A 16904-nucleotide genomic window follows, 5' to 3' on the forward strand; every position below is an offset into this window, starting at 1 on the left:
TTTTGGTTGCGTTATTCTGATATGAAATCTCAGTGCTTAGTTTGTTTTAAACTGCGGAACACTGCTCAGACAACAGCATCTGTAACAGCATCCCATGTGATCTTAAGGATTTTTATAAGATGCATTAAGTACCAAAAGATTTTGTAAATGTTGAGTGATATCAATGTAAATGAATGGCTATTTAAACCAATGGAATAAGGTACTCTACGGATACTGGGGGGGGTTACATAAAATGAAAAGGTAGATTACATTACTTGTATTATAAACGGGCATACCTAAGGAAAGGCCCTTTGCAGCTTTATTCAACATAACTTCACATCCATGGACAAGAGAGGAGGTTCTGAGTATAAAAGAAAGGATGAACTTTTTTAAGGGAAATTTTGCTTGTGTAAGTGCCTCTTTGATTCTAACAAAGAATATCAATTTTAACTCATTTTTTGTTGAAGTAAAACTGTGATTTTATTTAATAATCCTGGTGTGATTGGTTATTACAGAACAGTTGAATTTTGTGATCTGCTAACTGTTATTGCCTTACCAAGAACAAAGGATTCTAGCAGATTTAGATGATATAGTATCCAAGTATTCATTAAAGTACAGAAGGAGCAAATATTCTAGAAGAAATGAAATGACAATTACATTTCAATGCAATCATTTAGACACCAAGCACTCTCACCTGGAGAGGACTTTTGAGAAATCTGAGATGAAAGTTATTTAACCTCTCAAATGAGGAAGTACTCATCTACTCACACTTCAAATCTATAGATCCTTTGAGATATGGATTCATTCAATCTAATGTCTTCATTTGGATAGATACGATGGCTACCTTTCCTTGGCAAGGAGTCAACACTGAATGAATTTCAACCACAGATGGAAATTATTCAGAATGTGGCACTGAGCTCTAACTCTATCTATGTATAGTATAAAAAGGTTGAACATCCCTAGCTATGAGCACCTTATAGGCATTTCTAAGTACTTAGGTGAAGTTCCTCAGAAAATAAAGGAAAAAAATATTAACAACATTATATAACAACACTATATAACAACATTAACAACATATATAGATTATATAATTCTCCCAATTCTTGAAACCATCCAAAAAAACTAAAAGGCGCAAGCAGGATGTAAAGTTTAAGAAACATCAGGGTTAAACAGTGATTTCACATTTTCACAGAAAGGTGATTTATCATAGAGAATTCTGACTTCAACTACTTAAATATAACAATATACAAATTCAGAAGATAGCCAGAGAATAAGCACTCATGTTAAAGCACCGGGGATACTTTTTTTAAAAAATAGAAGTCAATTATTTAATCTTATCAATGACATGAGCATAATCAAAACTGTTTCTATTTCAAGGCCATTCCGAAACCTAGATTGACAAGAATAAACTATTTACAAAGTAAGAAAAATATTTTAAAGAATGATATATTCAAACTACTTCTAAAACAAGATGAGAAGTTGACAAAAATTTTGGATGAGTCAACTCTTTTGATAATTGTCTGAATTGAGACTTAAATTACAATACTCCATAAAAAAACTGACAATTTTTTTTCTCTTAGAAGTCAAATCTCAGCTCTGTATTTCAAGACACCTCAGAGCAAAAGAAAAAAAACTCACCTCATGAAGCAGTATGTATTTATGCAAAATTCAAGAATGACATACTTACACAATTGATTTTTCCAGTCTGCTTCCTTGTGATCCAACTATCTCTCCCAGAGTACAAAACATATGTCCCAAAAAATCCTGAAAAGCAGTAACATAAAAAGCTCAGAACTAATATTTTGCATGGGAAAAAATTTGGTTTCCCATTCACCTAGGCTTTTTACTAACCAAGAACACATCTACTGAATACCATGCCTTAATAACTTAATTGTGCAATAATGAATCGTAAAACAGACTTGCTATACACATTTTATTTAACACTGGATTACATTTACAGAAGTAATCCTAATTTACACTAGATTACAATTACAGCAGTAATCCTAATGTACTGTTTTTATATTATCTTTTTCAAGAACAAAAATGAAAGTGAGATGGAAAAATTTAAGCATTAGCAACATGACTGCTTCTTTACCAGACTGGAGCATTTTAATATTTTTTTCTTTTATGAAGAGATTCTACACTGATTCTACCATTTCTTAAATGTTAATGATACTGACAGGAATTCAAGCCAGTGCAGGATCTGTATTAGTATGCTGGATTGACAACTATTGGCAAGCATTGCTTTAATGACAGACTATTTTTGTGTTTTATAATTAACCTATATTGCTAAAAATCAGGTAATCTTCATACTCCATCTCTGTGTAACATAAGAGCATCTTGCTTTGCTGGTAACTACTGTACAAGATTCACTGATTAGGACAAATGTACAAACACGCACTATGACAAAAAATAAATAACTATTAACAGAAGTAACAAAAATGATATTTAAGAACTTTCTTAAAACAATGAGATAAAATATTTTGTGAAGACTGTAAGAAGTCTTAAGGAAATACAAGTATCAACAAACAAAACTTCACAAGTGGTGTTTGTATACACACACATAAACACACACACATGTGTATATATAAATTAAATACAGATAGTAACTAGATCATAACAAAAGTACTGAAGACCCTGCACTTCAGAAGGCTATGGTTTTACCGGGAATTGCAAGTGCTTGACAATTCTGATAGTGTTTCCATAAAGATCAAGTCTTTTAAAATAGCTAAAATTCTTAAGAAAATACTCAGCTACTCTTTCATTTTTAAAATCATCAGGCATGAAATATTCTAAAATATGTTTTCCATACAGAAATCACATATTAAAAGATTTTCTTTTTTCCCCACAGAACCTTGTATTAGTTTATGACAGAGTTTCTAAGATTAATACCTATAAATTCCACAGTCTGTTATTAATTACAGTTGTTTATTACTCTGCATCTAAAATGCAGAAAATATTCCAAAAATCTGGAAGTTGCCGTGAATGTGTCTAAGGTAGCCAGTTTGACTCCCTACTCTTAAGGTTTCTTCATACCTCCTTTATCTCAATTGCTTCTAATTTTGCCAAAATTCAGTCACTGAGACTGAAATTCTTCAGGTTGGCTTTTTTTAAATCCCTAAACTGTTCAACTATTAAATGAGACTGCCCAGTATTTCCAGAAGAATGGGCCAACGGCTACATTTAGGAAGAGGCAAAGACCTTATTCCACACCAGGGTACTACACCTAACACTTGAGCAGTCTAGCTGGTCTATGCAAATACTGTTGGCCTGACATTTCTTGGAAACATCACGCTTCCGCTGCATGAATACAAGTAAAGCTCTGCTCACTTCCTACCTACTAATTGCCCATTCTTAAAAGCTATGGGAAAGAGACACAAGAAGCTGGCAGCAAAAACAGCAGTTCAAACCAACCTTGAACACTCAAGAAATAATCTAGATGAATTACTGTGGTTGAGGTAAACATTTCTAGCTACCATCTTTTGCAGTGTTCTCAGAGACCTTTTCTCCTTCATGTTCATAATAGCACAGTTTAGATGTTTTTAGCATAGAGACTCAAGTCTGCATCAACTGTATAGACTTCCTCCTACAGACCATGGAGAGAAATAGATACTTTTTATATTAATGTCTATAAGAAATTTTCATTTCATGCTTGAAGATTTCAACAAATTGGCACTGTTGAAAGAACAGCATCTAATGTGTTGGGGTATGGCTAGCCTGTATTAATTAGAACGCAATAGGTAAATACGTAATTCAGAATCTAATTGAATAGTCTTTAGAAGGACACTAGCTTGTTTTTTCATTGGTTTGTTTTACCATGGACTCAGCATGCTACTCAAATTTTCTATTTGTGTTCCACTAACCAAATAATGAAATCTAGGTTATGTATTTATACATATATCTGCACTTCCATATTAACTAACTTATCTTTTATCTTTTTTCTTAAAACATATTATCTTACATTTTTGTACTAAGACTTAAGTTTTGTGGAAAAAAGAAAAGAAATAAGATAGATTAGTTACTATAGAAGTGCAAGCAATCTTGGGAAGAAGCCCAGGATGAGGCTTTATGCTTGTTGAAGACAGTACAGGAAGGATTTCTATTTCTGCATCCTCCCAGGAAATGTTACGGTTATTCAGAAGACCTTTCCATGATGACAGAGATGGAAGATGGTTTGCCATGGACTTTAAATCTTTACAGTGAGGATCTCACTGGAGATTAAAGGCAAAAAGCTGTAACATTTCAGTCTGAAGCACCCATACACAATGTTCCCCTTATTATCCTCTTTACCTATGCTCCAGGTTCTTAGAGGTTCTCCTCCCCTGTATTTATTAATAAAACTTTCACACTCAGAAGACTCTGAATTGTACCAATTTGTTCCAAATTTTTATAGTTACCATTTAATCCTTTCCACTTCAAGATGTCACAAGCATATAAGATTTCTGCTTATATGAATCTGAACACATTCAAAAGTTATTTTACAGTTTTTAGGACCTAAAGAAGTATCCATAAGAAGCAGCATATCAAATACCAGAAAAGCTACAAACATCAAAAAAAAAAAGCATCTGTGCTTAATATGCCCTTTACAGGAGGAATTTCCCACTAAAATTATACTCCTGAACACTATATATGTTAATAAGCACAGCACAATCTCTGCATTTGTCTCTATGTATCTGATATTACTTACAGTCAAAAGAAAATAAACAGATTTAGGAAAGTACAAGCTTTTCAGCACAAGAAAGTCTAATAACCAGAAAACACTTACATGTTTTGATAGGTTAGGACTCTTCGAATCAACATCATAGCTTTAAAAAAAAAAGGAAAGTTATATCAGAGTTGCCAGATGACAGAGCTGAGGCCAATAAAAAAAAAAATCAAACCTACTCAATTAACTGTGCAAATTTGTGAAATTAACAGAAAAAGATACATGAATATAAGTCTCACCAATAAGAAATGAAAATTATATCATCACAGATTATAGGATTACTTTTCACTAGCTAACTGAAATATTTTCTACAAAGTACAGGCTAGTAAGAAAAAGTATTGTTATATTCCTGGTTGAACAAGGCAAACTGCAAAAAAAAAAGCCAGAACAAAAGAGAATACTTAACATTCAACTAATTAATTTCTAATTTTTAAAATTTTTAAATTAATCTTTTTAACAGAAGCTAAGCTAACCTGTGAATTATTTTGTTGGATGATTTTTCAATAGTTTGACTAATCACATAGTAGTAACTGGTAATAAGCCAAACTGCTTTTAGCAACAGTCTGACTCATTCTTTTCAGCTCTTTATCTCAATCTCTTCTTCCTCCAGCTGGAAAATGCCATGGCTTTCTTTCTACTAGCCAGTCAGATTGAAAAAAAAAATGATTCTGTGAATTAAAGCTAGACTGAAAAAATATTTAATCTCATCCCTGTCTTAATACAAGATACAAACAATAACATAATACAAAAATACTGTTTTCATTAATCTGATCAGTGGATATCTCTACATAATACAACACAAGAAAACAGATAAAGATACGTTAAAAGTAACATGTTTGGCTATTTAATTCAACTGCATAGCTCTAACAGTGACCAAAGGACCAATAAGTCAATACTCAGCACTTCCGTCATTTACAGCAAGACAGTGAGTTACCAGCAGGCTTCTGTCTGGTGAAGGTTGGCATATACACCAACATAGATAAACAACCTATTTTAATTATTTAATTCTGTATAGAAGGTGAGAATGATCAATGATTGGCATCAAAAGGGCACTGTCGGATTTGTAGTAGCATAAAGTTGTAGTACTGTCAAACTTGTCCAAACCCAAACCTCAGCAGGATTTATTGAAGGTATTCCCAAACTAAAATTTACGAAAAATTCTTGTGGGATTACTAATCTCTATACTTTCAATCTTCCATCTTTATCAGATAATCCCCAGTAATATTTCTATTAAATCTTAAACTCAGATTCAATACCAGCAACCTATTTGAAAAAGTATTTCCAAACCCCATCTCAGGCTCTACTGTGTGTTTCCATACTACGGTACTATCCCTTTGGTTGTATTTATACAACTGCTTGTTGGGATGCACTGTGGCCTGGATAAGAAATCAGGAAGATGGGAATACCATAAAGTAGCTGCCCAGAACAATGCACCATTAAAACCCCAGCCTGGATGTGGGGTCCAGCACAGTCAAACAAATTTTGGAAACAGCCAAAATGTAAACCAAAAAATGTAAGCCAAAATATAAAAGTCAGTAACTGATGAATTTAAAAAAAAATGCATACTGTCTGATGAAACTGAACAGAAAAAAGAAGTAATAACTTGACCTGAGGGCTAGCTAAAATGAAGAGCTACTTCATAGACAAAATCGGTAATAAACCAACAGATATAAACAGAAAGGGGGCTGAGACACTGGGGGCTGTAAAGTGTATGAAGGGACTCATGCTCATTTATCAGTACCTCAGTAGACCAAAAATCAGAGATATACTTGCCTTTTTCTTGTTTCTTGCCAAGACCCAAGAATAGGAATCATTTGAGGACTTTCCCTTTGAAAAATAACACTTTGGCCACCTGTAGTATACAGTTCTGCTGAGGAATTTAAAAAAGTAAACTTTCTAATGATGCTTCTTTCTTGATCTAAATCAAAGTTTTAATCGATGATCAGTTATATGAGAGTCATATTTTTAACTCTGAATTCCACAATATTTCATTTCATTCCACAATTTTCATTTCTGATTCTCTATCATAATTAAAGGGCTCTGAAGTAAATTCACAGACTATGGTTATATGGTCACTTGCAGGCAGAATGAACTTATTATTCAGCTTTCAGTTCAGAATAGGCTTGTGCCCAGGTAATCTGGAACAACAGCAGAAAACATTCAGATCTGCCTGATACGTACAAAGTAACTTTGATGTTTACAGTTTTTTGTAAATAAATAGAGTCCTATTTCTCTCAATACATGAAGAATCAAATAGAAGATTGAATTTCTGCTCCCATGTCCAAGTTCTTTTCAAATAGCACTTATCCAGAAGTTCTTTACAGACCTTCCTTGCCTTGCCTAGATTGAGCCTAGCTTTCTCTTTTTGGTTCATTTCTTTTGCTTCCCTTCTTGCACACCGTCTTCTCCCATAACATGCATGCAACCTATGAAGAGCAACAGACAACCAAATCAAGATTCCTACACAGCCCCTGCTGCGTCTTTGTTTCAGAAATGCTGTATCTACACTCTGAGGGGAAGCCTTTATTTCACAAAGTGACTAGGTATTACTTAAATTTATTTTAAATGACAGGCAACAGTTATACTCAGCAGATTTAATGACATTATGTCCAGCTTCTAAAAATCAAAAATAAAATTTGCACCAAGCTTCCATGGTGAAGATAAAAGCAGTTGTACCTGGCCACCTAGAAGCAGCCTGTAAACTATCTCGGCATCAAGTAATTCATTTTGCTCCCAAAATAGTTCAAGTCTAGATGGAAAACAGCTGGTTATCTGTGTACTGAATACAATCTATCATTTTTTCTCACTTATCCCTCCAACACTTCTTGTTAACTTAGGTAGCACTGTGACATGCAATAAAAAAGGCACTCAAAGCTAGAGAAAAATGGATCACTTTTTTTTTTTTGTCTCCACAACATACGAAATGCTGCCGTTCAAGAGAATTTCTGTCCAACCTGCTAGCAACTTAAAACAAAATCAGTAACATCATAGGTAACTTTATTAACATTGCTAAGACATATCTAAGGCCAGCGTATTTCTTCTTCCATTGCTATGGGAAACATCATCATTATTGTGATCATGGACATTTTTATGTTACACCCTGCTTAATATACAGACAGATTTGTGTTCCAGAAACTCTGGAAAAAATTAATAGACTGTCAGAGCTGCTCAGGTAAATAAATGGCGCAACGGGACTAAAGCCTAGAAGATTTAAAAACGTCTTTACCACTAACTTGCTGGAAGATTTTAGGCAAATGAAGAAGTCTTTCTCCATCTGTTTTCCTATCTACAAAACAGAAGTGCAATAAATGCAGTTTCTATACGAAGGCAAACTTGTAAGGCAACTTTAAAGTTGAGAAGTGACATTACCATAGCATATTACTATTATAACCACTACCTGAATAAGATTTGTGGCAGTTTCCTAAAACATATCAGAAGACCTCAATCTTTAGGATTAGAACATATAGGAAAGCAGACCACACCATATCTTCCTTGATATATTTATTTTGTAAGTAACTTAGCTCCACAGATGATCCTTCTAAACCTTTCTGAAAAACTAATCAACTAAAAGAAATATACATGAAGTCAGAAATCAGAGGAACACAAGATAAAGATTGGCAAAATTCATTCTAAAGTCCATCTTGCAAAGGAAATGTAAATAAATAGGAAAAGGATTCTTCAACTAAAAAGAGCGTCCAAAGAAAAATTATGGCCACTGTGCATAGTATAGAGAATAAAGAATTGCAGAATGACTGCAGGACTGAGTGAATGATTTTACTTTTATTTTCTATAAGGGTTATTCAAGTTCTCTCTCTTAGGGCAAAGTTAGGAAGAACTGTAAACAAAAAAAGAGGATGTGAAAAAAAACAAAAAAAAAACCCAAAACCCAAAGAAAACAAGACAAGCTTGATTATTCCAATAACTGGAATAATAAGAATGGGGTGAAATGTAATAGGTGATATGCAAGGTGACCTGGTGACTGGACTCTCAGTTCTATTTTCCACTGAATAAAGTGGAAATCAAACCATTTCCACCAACATAATAGAAACGAGTATATTTGGAATAATGCCAAAAGTCATCCACTTCTAGAACAACTGCCTTCATTTTTAAATCTTAAAATTCAGTATACTTAAATCCACACCGCCAGTATTTTAGTAAAGAAAATTTTGACTCTGTACTACATGTACAGTATTTTATTTTTGGACAGTTTGTTCATGCCTGTTTAACTGACTTTGCTGCAAGAACATTTTAACTTTCCTAGCTTTCTAAATATTTTCTGTTTGTGCGCATATGATTATACTTTGACTAGTTAACACCTATCAATTTCTTAAAACTCAGTTATTATCATGTTACATATTTCAGAGGAAGCAATGTTAAATCGATCACGCTTATTAATTTATTCCATGTCAACAGATATTATCTCTTTTCGATTTAACTTTGTGCTCGACAAAAATTAGTAAGTTTACAAAGACCTTAATATTAGAATCAAAGATAGTTAACTTACAAATCAAATCGCAGATTCTCTCTTTCTTCAAAGAAGTAGTCCATTATAAATTTTCTCACAAAATCTGGATTTAAAGTATTATCAATTACTTCCGTTCTTCCAAACTGTAAAAGAAAAGTATCAGTTTAAGGCAAGTACTATAATGCATTATAATAAATTACATAAGTATATTGCAGAAAACAGCAACATGTGAGCTATGAAAGAGCATGTGAAAACCTCTCTTAAACAGATGTCATAAGAGAAAATGACTATGTTCACATGAATAGATCAGTTATTTGTGGATGAAGATAGACTGGTAGAAGACCAAGTATTTCAAGATGAAGAACACTGCATGCCCTATACCGTACGACATAACCTGTATAAACATCAGCTCCCATAGTCCTTCAGAATCCACAAAAATTTGAGAAAAAAAAAATCAGTAGCACAAAAATCCACTCTTTCCTCAAAAAAAGAACCATACTAAGCAAAAACTTACATATACTGCTTATTTCAGACAGCTTTGAATACACTTAGAGAGCATAGTCCTTCCATTAGAAGTGCATCAATTCTTGCATTATTCAGCTCGTATTTCACCCCAGTTCAGCTTTCTTCATCTTTCCTTTCTCTGAGATTTCTGCAAAATGCAGTTTTTTCTTGGTCTTTACAGGAAGAGCCTTGGCTTTCTTCAGGTTGAAATCATTTTAGGTTTAAAGAAGTAACTTCTGATTGAGTTTAACTTATAAACATCAAAGATATAAATGGCTGATTATAAAATACCGAATAAGTAATTTTGCTCATTTCAAAACACTGTTATGTCTGAATCAGAAAACAAAATGAAGAAGAAGCAGATATGACAGAAACAATCATTTAATTTCATCCTACGTGGTCAACAGATCAAGACATATCTCAAAATAGCCTACTGAAAAGCTGCTTGACACTTTACTGAAAGAGCATTGTTCAGAAGTCTTCAAAACTGCAATTTGGGACTGCAAACTCTGAATGAGTCAAAGACTGCCCACCTCTTCACTGACAGGACTTAATTAAATCAGTAAACATGGATAAAGAAAGAATAAAGGCAGTTATTTTCTTGCAACTGGAGGTTTTCGAGATGCATCTTCTAAAAAAGTATACATCCACCATGGGTGTGAACTTAACTACTATAACTTGTACAGAGCTCCTAAGCATCAGATACGAGCCACCTCCCTATATCCCAACCCCTGTGTATGTACATATACATGGTACGAAAGAACAGAGCATATATCTGTCACTTCCTCTCAAAACTCGGGCATTTCCTTTCACTGCTCAATTCTTATCAATATAAAATGGTAAAGAACTCCAAGCACATCATTCATGCCTTTTAAAAAAGCTTCACCTTCATCAGTAACCTTCTTTTCTCCTTCAAATGATTGTGCATACAAGCATTCAAACTGCAAGGGACTCCAAGGACCATTCGTTTACACAGGTCCTCTGGAGAAGTGGGACTGAATCTAGGAGGATGAATACTTTGCCAAAAGCATCCAAAGGTCTCAGGCATAATAAAATGTTCAACAAAAGTATTAATAGATCTTCAAGATAACAGCTCTGTGACACCTCAGAAACAAGAACAATCCTCAGAAGTAATAAAATGGTGATTTGCAGCTTTACAGTGTGCACTTGAAGCCTGTTAGGTACCTTTAATTTCTCTATGCTGTGATATGTTCTACTGCAGTCTACAGTTAACTGGGACAGTCTTTTTCAGAGATCTCCATATCCCAGCACTTCCTATAAAAGATAGAGAAGCAAAACTATCTTCCTGATGAACCACATACTCTCCAAATAAAAAGACAAAGAAAGTTTAACATATAGTGCCAATAGCATACCCCTCTGATGAGAATTTCCATAATTTGTTAAAACATAAGTATAATTATTTCCTGATCTCATTGGAACTTTGAAATGTTCTGCAAGAAGGCTTCTGAACATGTCCTAAAACACAACTTCTTTAGAGAAGCGGAACAATCATTAGCAATCACTATATTTATAAACTCTCCTAAGCCAAAACAGCAGCCATGAAGAAGGTAAGCACCATACAGAAGTGGAGAGGAGAAATATCCAGAAGTTTTCAGAAGTGAAGGAGAGACTGGATACTCAAAATAAACTCCCTGAATCTCTCAAGAGAGGTCTGGTATTTGGTGCACAGGATCCTGGAAACAGATCAGAACATATAATTTGATCCTTACAGTTTGTTTGGGATGAAAGAGGTCAGTCTCTTGAGAAATGGCTCAAGGCGTTCTCTGGAGCCTTCAAATAAAGTTGACAGGCAAACTGCAACAAAAACATTCTCTTGTACCAATGCTTATAACTATAAAGTCCAAGTCTTAATGAATGAGAAACCACTGCAGCAGTAGAAAGTTGGCCTTTACATGAGAATACATGTGGCTGGAACACTTGCCTGGACAAAATGTTCTTTTCTTTGAAAAGAAGCCTTCAAAATTTTTAATTACATTCATCATCTCCATTCAAATAAATCTCAATGTTCGTAAAGAAAATCTTCCACTATCAGCTGCATGCTTTATAGCATTCAACAGTGCAGCCAGGAAAAACTAGAAGCTCAAACAGCTCATGAAATGAAATATGCAGTAATATCTACAGCATTTAGTACTGTCTGAAGGTACACTCTGAAAATGAGAAGCCAGTCTTTCACACAAGCCAATAAACAGCAGTTTATCAAACCAGAGATGAGAAATGAGAACAATGGGGTTATAAGGACCATCCATTTTGCAATTCTGAGCAGGAACATACTTTGTGTGTGTATTTTTTTCCTCAAGTGCTCCATTTCTGCATTTGCACTCTTACAGCAAGCTGGCCAAATTCTCTCAAACACTGGGATCAGCTGCATAAAAAGAAGATTTACCCTTAGTACTGAAATCCGATAAACATTAGTCTATTCTAGGAGCAAAGGACTCAGGACCTTCCAAAAAAGTGTGCTAGCTCATAGGATGACTCCATTGTAATTGGCAAAGCTTCCTGACACACAACACGTTAAGTGAAGAATAGTTATTAAGTTCTGGGTAACTCCCATGCTATGTCAAATATAACCAGATGCACATCTGTAAAGATATCCACGAAAGTATTTCAGATCATGTGCGGATTTAAGTAGCAAATTGTCTTGAGAGACTCCTTCATCACCAGGCATGAAAAGAAAGGTTACTAAAATTGTATAAATCCTCAGATTAGGACAAGCTTGAAGGAGAACAAGAGGATCTTTGATCATATGGGGCCTACTTCTAATTATATGGACAACAGAGGAACACAAGAATACAAGGAGCTGTCATCTAAAAATGTTTACTTTCTGCAGCCAAAGAAGTCATCTGAACAGAAAGGCACAAACACAAAATGACTAAGTGATCTCAGAGGATCTACTTGCCAAAAGACTCCATTTACACATACCTCTCAAGACAAGACCTGACACCTTGATAAGCTAATCATTTTATGACTATGTGATTCTTCTTGAAATAACACAGACAGTTTGTGCAACAGAAGGATATACTTGACTTTGGAAAAGCCATTCAGATAAAAGAAAAATAATGGCTAAGAAACAGAAAGAATTATGGAACAGTCGAAGTTGGAAGAGATATCCGGAGATTATCTAGTCTAAGCCCCATGCTCATAGCTGGGTCAATTAAAGCAGGTTACTCAGGACTGTTTCCATTCAGGTTTTGAGTATGTCCAAGGATGCATCCAAGACTCCACAATCTTTCTGGACAACCTGTTCCAGTGTTCGATCACCCTCAGAGTAAACAAGTTTATTCTTACGTTTAAATGGAAGTTCCTGTATTTCAGTTTGTGCCCATTCCCTCTCATTCTTCCAGTGGGTTCCACTCAGAAGAGTCTATCTCTGTCTCCTTTACACCTTCCCATCAGGTATTTGTACACACTGATATGATCTGACATATGATCTGAGCCTTCTCTTCTCCAGGCTAAATAATCCCAGCTCTCCCAGCCTGTCCTCATGTGACAGACGTTCCAAGCCGCTAATCATCTTAGTGGCTCTTCACTGGACTTGCTCTAATATGTCCATGCCTTTCATGTACTGGGGAGCCCAGAACTGGACATAGAACTGCAGATGTGGCCTCACCTGTAGACATTCAGCAGAGGGACCCTAAAAAAATAGTCAGCAGGTTGGAGCACATCACATGAGGAACAGCCCATGGAGCTAAGTTTGTTCAGCTTGGAGAAGAGAAGGCTTAGAGATGATCTATTGTAGTCCTCCACTACCTAAACAGCATTATAGAGAAGACAGCCAGAGTCTTCTCAGACCACTCAACAAAAGGACAAGATGTGATAGTCACAAGTTACAAAAAGTTTCAACGTGGGAAATTATGACTGGATATAGGGAAATATTCTTCCACAATGAGTGATTAAGCCCTGGAGTGGGCCAACAAGAAGTTGTGCAGTCTTTGCCCTTGGAGAGTTTCAAACTTCAGCTGGGCAAGGCCCTGAGGCCCTGACTTTGAAGATGGTCTTGCTTGGATCAGGTGGCTGGACTAGACATAGCAGATGAACAGGAGGCTGGATAGCCCAGAGCTCCCTTTTATCTAAATTATTCCATGTTTGCATCTTTTTTTTATTTTTATTTTTTAGTTCCATTAAAAACAGAATTATGTATGGACTTGAAGAAAAAGTTACTGCAAAAAGTATTTTTAATTAGCTATAAAATGTCAAAGTTTTAATTTTTAAAAACAAATAAATATTGTAAATATTTAAGTAGTTTTGGTCCCTTCAAATCTGCATTTTTTTCAGAAACAATGTTCCACTTAAAATTATAAACAAGCTATAACTGGGAAATCTTTTGGCCTTGACTTGAAGTGCATGACAGAAGCATATCAGTAAAAGAAGATAAATAGGCAGTATGTTGATGATTAAATCAGATGGAGACCAGAGAAGGCCTAACAGAATGTCTGTTATGTCGCTACCTTTATCTCTGACCAGTTATGCTAAAATTGTTACAAAACTCAAGAGAGTGAACTCAGTGGCACAGTTAACTTTTCTTTTAATTATTTTAATGGACTATTTTTTTAAATCAAGGCTTCAGTCTGTTGGTCTGTTTACTTTTTTCCAAGGACTACACAAACAGTTCCTTCACATTAAGCAAATATAACCACTTATCTTATTATCAAATTACTATTAAAATTTATCTTACAGATGACATACTAAAATGCTGGGCACTAAAAAGTACCAGTCTACATTTCCAGGTAAACTAAACATCATCTTTTAACATCTATTCTCCCAATTAACTATAGCCTTTTTAAGCAGAACAGGTTATTTCTATAATCCAGTCACTTATGACTAATAGCATAGCTTCTAATTAATTAGTTCTCCTCATGGCCTAATTTCTCCCACTAACAGTTGTGTAAAGCTAAATTTTTAACTTGGCCAACAAGCAAATAACTTTAGAAATGTCATTCAGGAGAGTAAGAGAAACAATTTAACTATTTAAAGAACAATAAATATTCAAAACAGAAAATCAAAAAACAAATCCATTTTTTGCATTTCCCAAGACAAAGAATCTTTGTCATCTCATAACAAAAGTTTTCCTGGTAGAAGGGTTTTTTTTTTAATTTAGTCATTTGAATTTTATAGCATCTCAATCTAGTTACCCAGCCTAAGGGGCTATGAGGTTAATGGAAAGTCATAACCTTCATCTTAACATCAGAGTTCAAAAAGACTAGCAAGTCAGATGAGTGCAATATCTGTTCTGTACCTCTCAATTAGAAGAGGCAAAGGAACTATTTTAATAATGAAGCTCTAGCCAATCATTTTCCCGTAGGAATTCTCTGAATTAGTTTTTGCTTCAATTTTATAGCTGCGACTAAACTAAAGAACAATTTTTAGTATGCCATCATATCTTACTTTTTGAAATTTACAATGTTCCACCACAACTGCAATCAAGTTGTTCCAATAATTAATTAGCCTAATTCTGAAAAATATGTTCCTTGTTCCTTGCTTGATTTTATCTCAGTTCCTTTTCCATCTTTTGGGTCTTTTCAGAAAGACAGAAATGTTTTTCCATTACGAAATTTATGTTATTAGTGTTGATACTTATAGCTGATCACAATTATCCTTAATCCCTTTCTCATCAGGCAAATAATTTGAGCTTAAGTTTTACAGTATAGCGTATGTTATCTAATCCTTTCATGATTTTTCTCTCTAGTTTTTTGACTTTTAAATACCTTTCTTGAAATGTGAATAGTCAGAACCTAGTACTCTGTTAACAGTTCTAGGAAACTGAAGAATAGGAATGGTTTAAGCTAACACTAGGTTCTCAGCTCTGATCTAGAAGACTTTCCAAAATTCTTTAGGAAACTCCAAGTAACACTATCCCTTGGAAGCTCACTGCATGAGACTGTATATGAACACACAACAAAAGGTAATCCTAATGTCAAAGTTTATAATCTAGGTGCACTACAAGTGAACAGAACAAAATAGGAGACTTGAATTGTGGGGGAAGGAATGTAATAAAGATAACATGACTCTTTCTATAATAATGATCAATAGTCTTAAATCATCAGAATTACAGAGACTACAAGGAAACAAACAAAAGATTCCATGACTGATCAGCCCACTGTAGAAAAACTATAGTATATTGCAGTGTTTAACCCAAAGGAAAAATAATGTTTTAAATACATAAACTCATTCTAATTAGCAGAAAAACAATAACATTCCTTTAATACACGCATGCAGGCATGCTCACGAGATATGTATATTACATGTACAGATGATGATGATTTCTAAGTAACCCTTTTTAACAGATGGTTCTACAATCACAAGTATATAAAAAACAGAAAGGATTCCTCATCTTCCTGTACTTTCACTTTTTTCATTAACCCTTTTCCTTGAAAGGAAACATGACTTCCTTGAAAGAAGATGACTTCTTATATTCCAAATAGCTTAATTCCCCTCAAACAGTTCATTCATTCAAGAAAGCTACCAGAGAAAGCTTTCCACTGGACTGAATATCAAGCAACAGCAAGGTTTTTCTTTCTTCACATGTGGGACAGTATAGGTTTCTCCAGCACTCTCCATCCTCTGCTTCTCTGTACTGAAACTTTTTCTACTGGACTGCTACCAACTACATTCCTAGTTATGCCATGTCCCTGTGCTAGAGAAGATGCAAGCTCATTGTTCCACAACTTTTACCAGTACTCTTAAAAAAAAAATCGAAATCCCAATAAATTTGGATTATCATCTAGCCTTTGTGATTTTCACTGCGGCAGCCCCTGAAATCTACACAGGCATATTTTATTATGTTACAAAAGGTAATGAAACCTTTTCATTCAGAAGGCAGAAGTTCTAGTGAAGTGTATAATTACCAAACACATGAGTAAGTGCTCACATTGAGCAATCTTATGGTAGAAGAGGAGAGATCCTCTTGAGGATCAGTTTACGAATTCTCCTCAGGAATCCCAAAACCTGGAGACCAGGGAGAAAGCTGGAGAAAGGAAGACTTTCCCTTAGTCAAGAAGGATCGGGTTAGAGATCATTTAGGCAAACCTGACACCCACAAATCCATGGGCCCTGACGGGATGCACCCACAAGTGCTGAGGGAGCCAGCAGATGTCATTGCTAGGCCACTCTGAATCATCTTTGAAAGGACATGGAAAACAGGAGAGGTGCCTGATGACTGGAAGAAAGCCAATGTCACCCCAGTCTTCAAAAAGGGCAAGAAGGAGGACTACAGGCCAGTCAGCCTCACCTCAA

The 16904-nt window shown here is 34.9% G+C and overlaps 1 protein-coding gene across 3 annotated transcripts in view; it reads right to left on the reverse strand.

Moving 5' to 3' along the window:
- Nucleotides 1-16904, reverse strand: part of CPNE8 (copine 8) — a 112549-nt gene that overhangs the window by 70849 nt on the left and 24796 nt on the right. For 2 of the 3 annotated variants that reach the window (XM_026087126.1, XM_026087128.1), the window contains exons 4-6: nucleotides 9189-9292; nucleotides 4745-4784; nucleotides 1667-1743 (exon numbers count right to left, since the gene is read on the reverse strand). In XM_026087126.1, coding sequence (XP_025942911.1) covers nucleotides 1667-1743; nucleotides 4745-4784; nucleotides 9189-9292 — 221 coding nt within the window. Of the gene's footprint in view, nucleotides 1-275; nucleotides 341-1666; nucleotides 1744-4744; nucleotides 4785-9188; nucleotides 9293-16904 lie in introns of all 3 variants that reach the window. The other variant, XM_026087127.1, reaches the window with a different exon arrangement.

This window comes from Apteryx rowi, unplaced genomic scaffold (genome assembly GCF_003343035.1).
Source record: "Apteryx rowi isolate R43461 unplaced genomic scaffold, aptRow1 scaffold_703, whole genome shotgun sequence".
In the NCBI taxonomy this organism is placed as follows: Eukaryota; Metazoa; Chordata; class Aves; order Apterygiformes; family Apterygidae; genus Apteryx; species Apteryx rowi.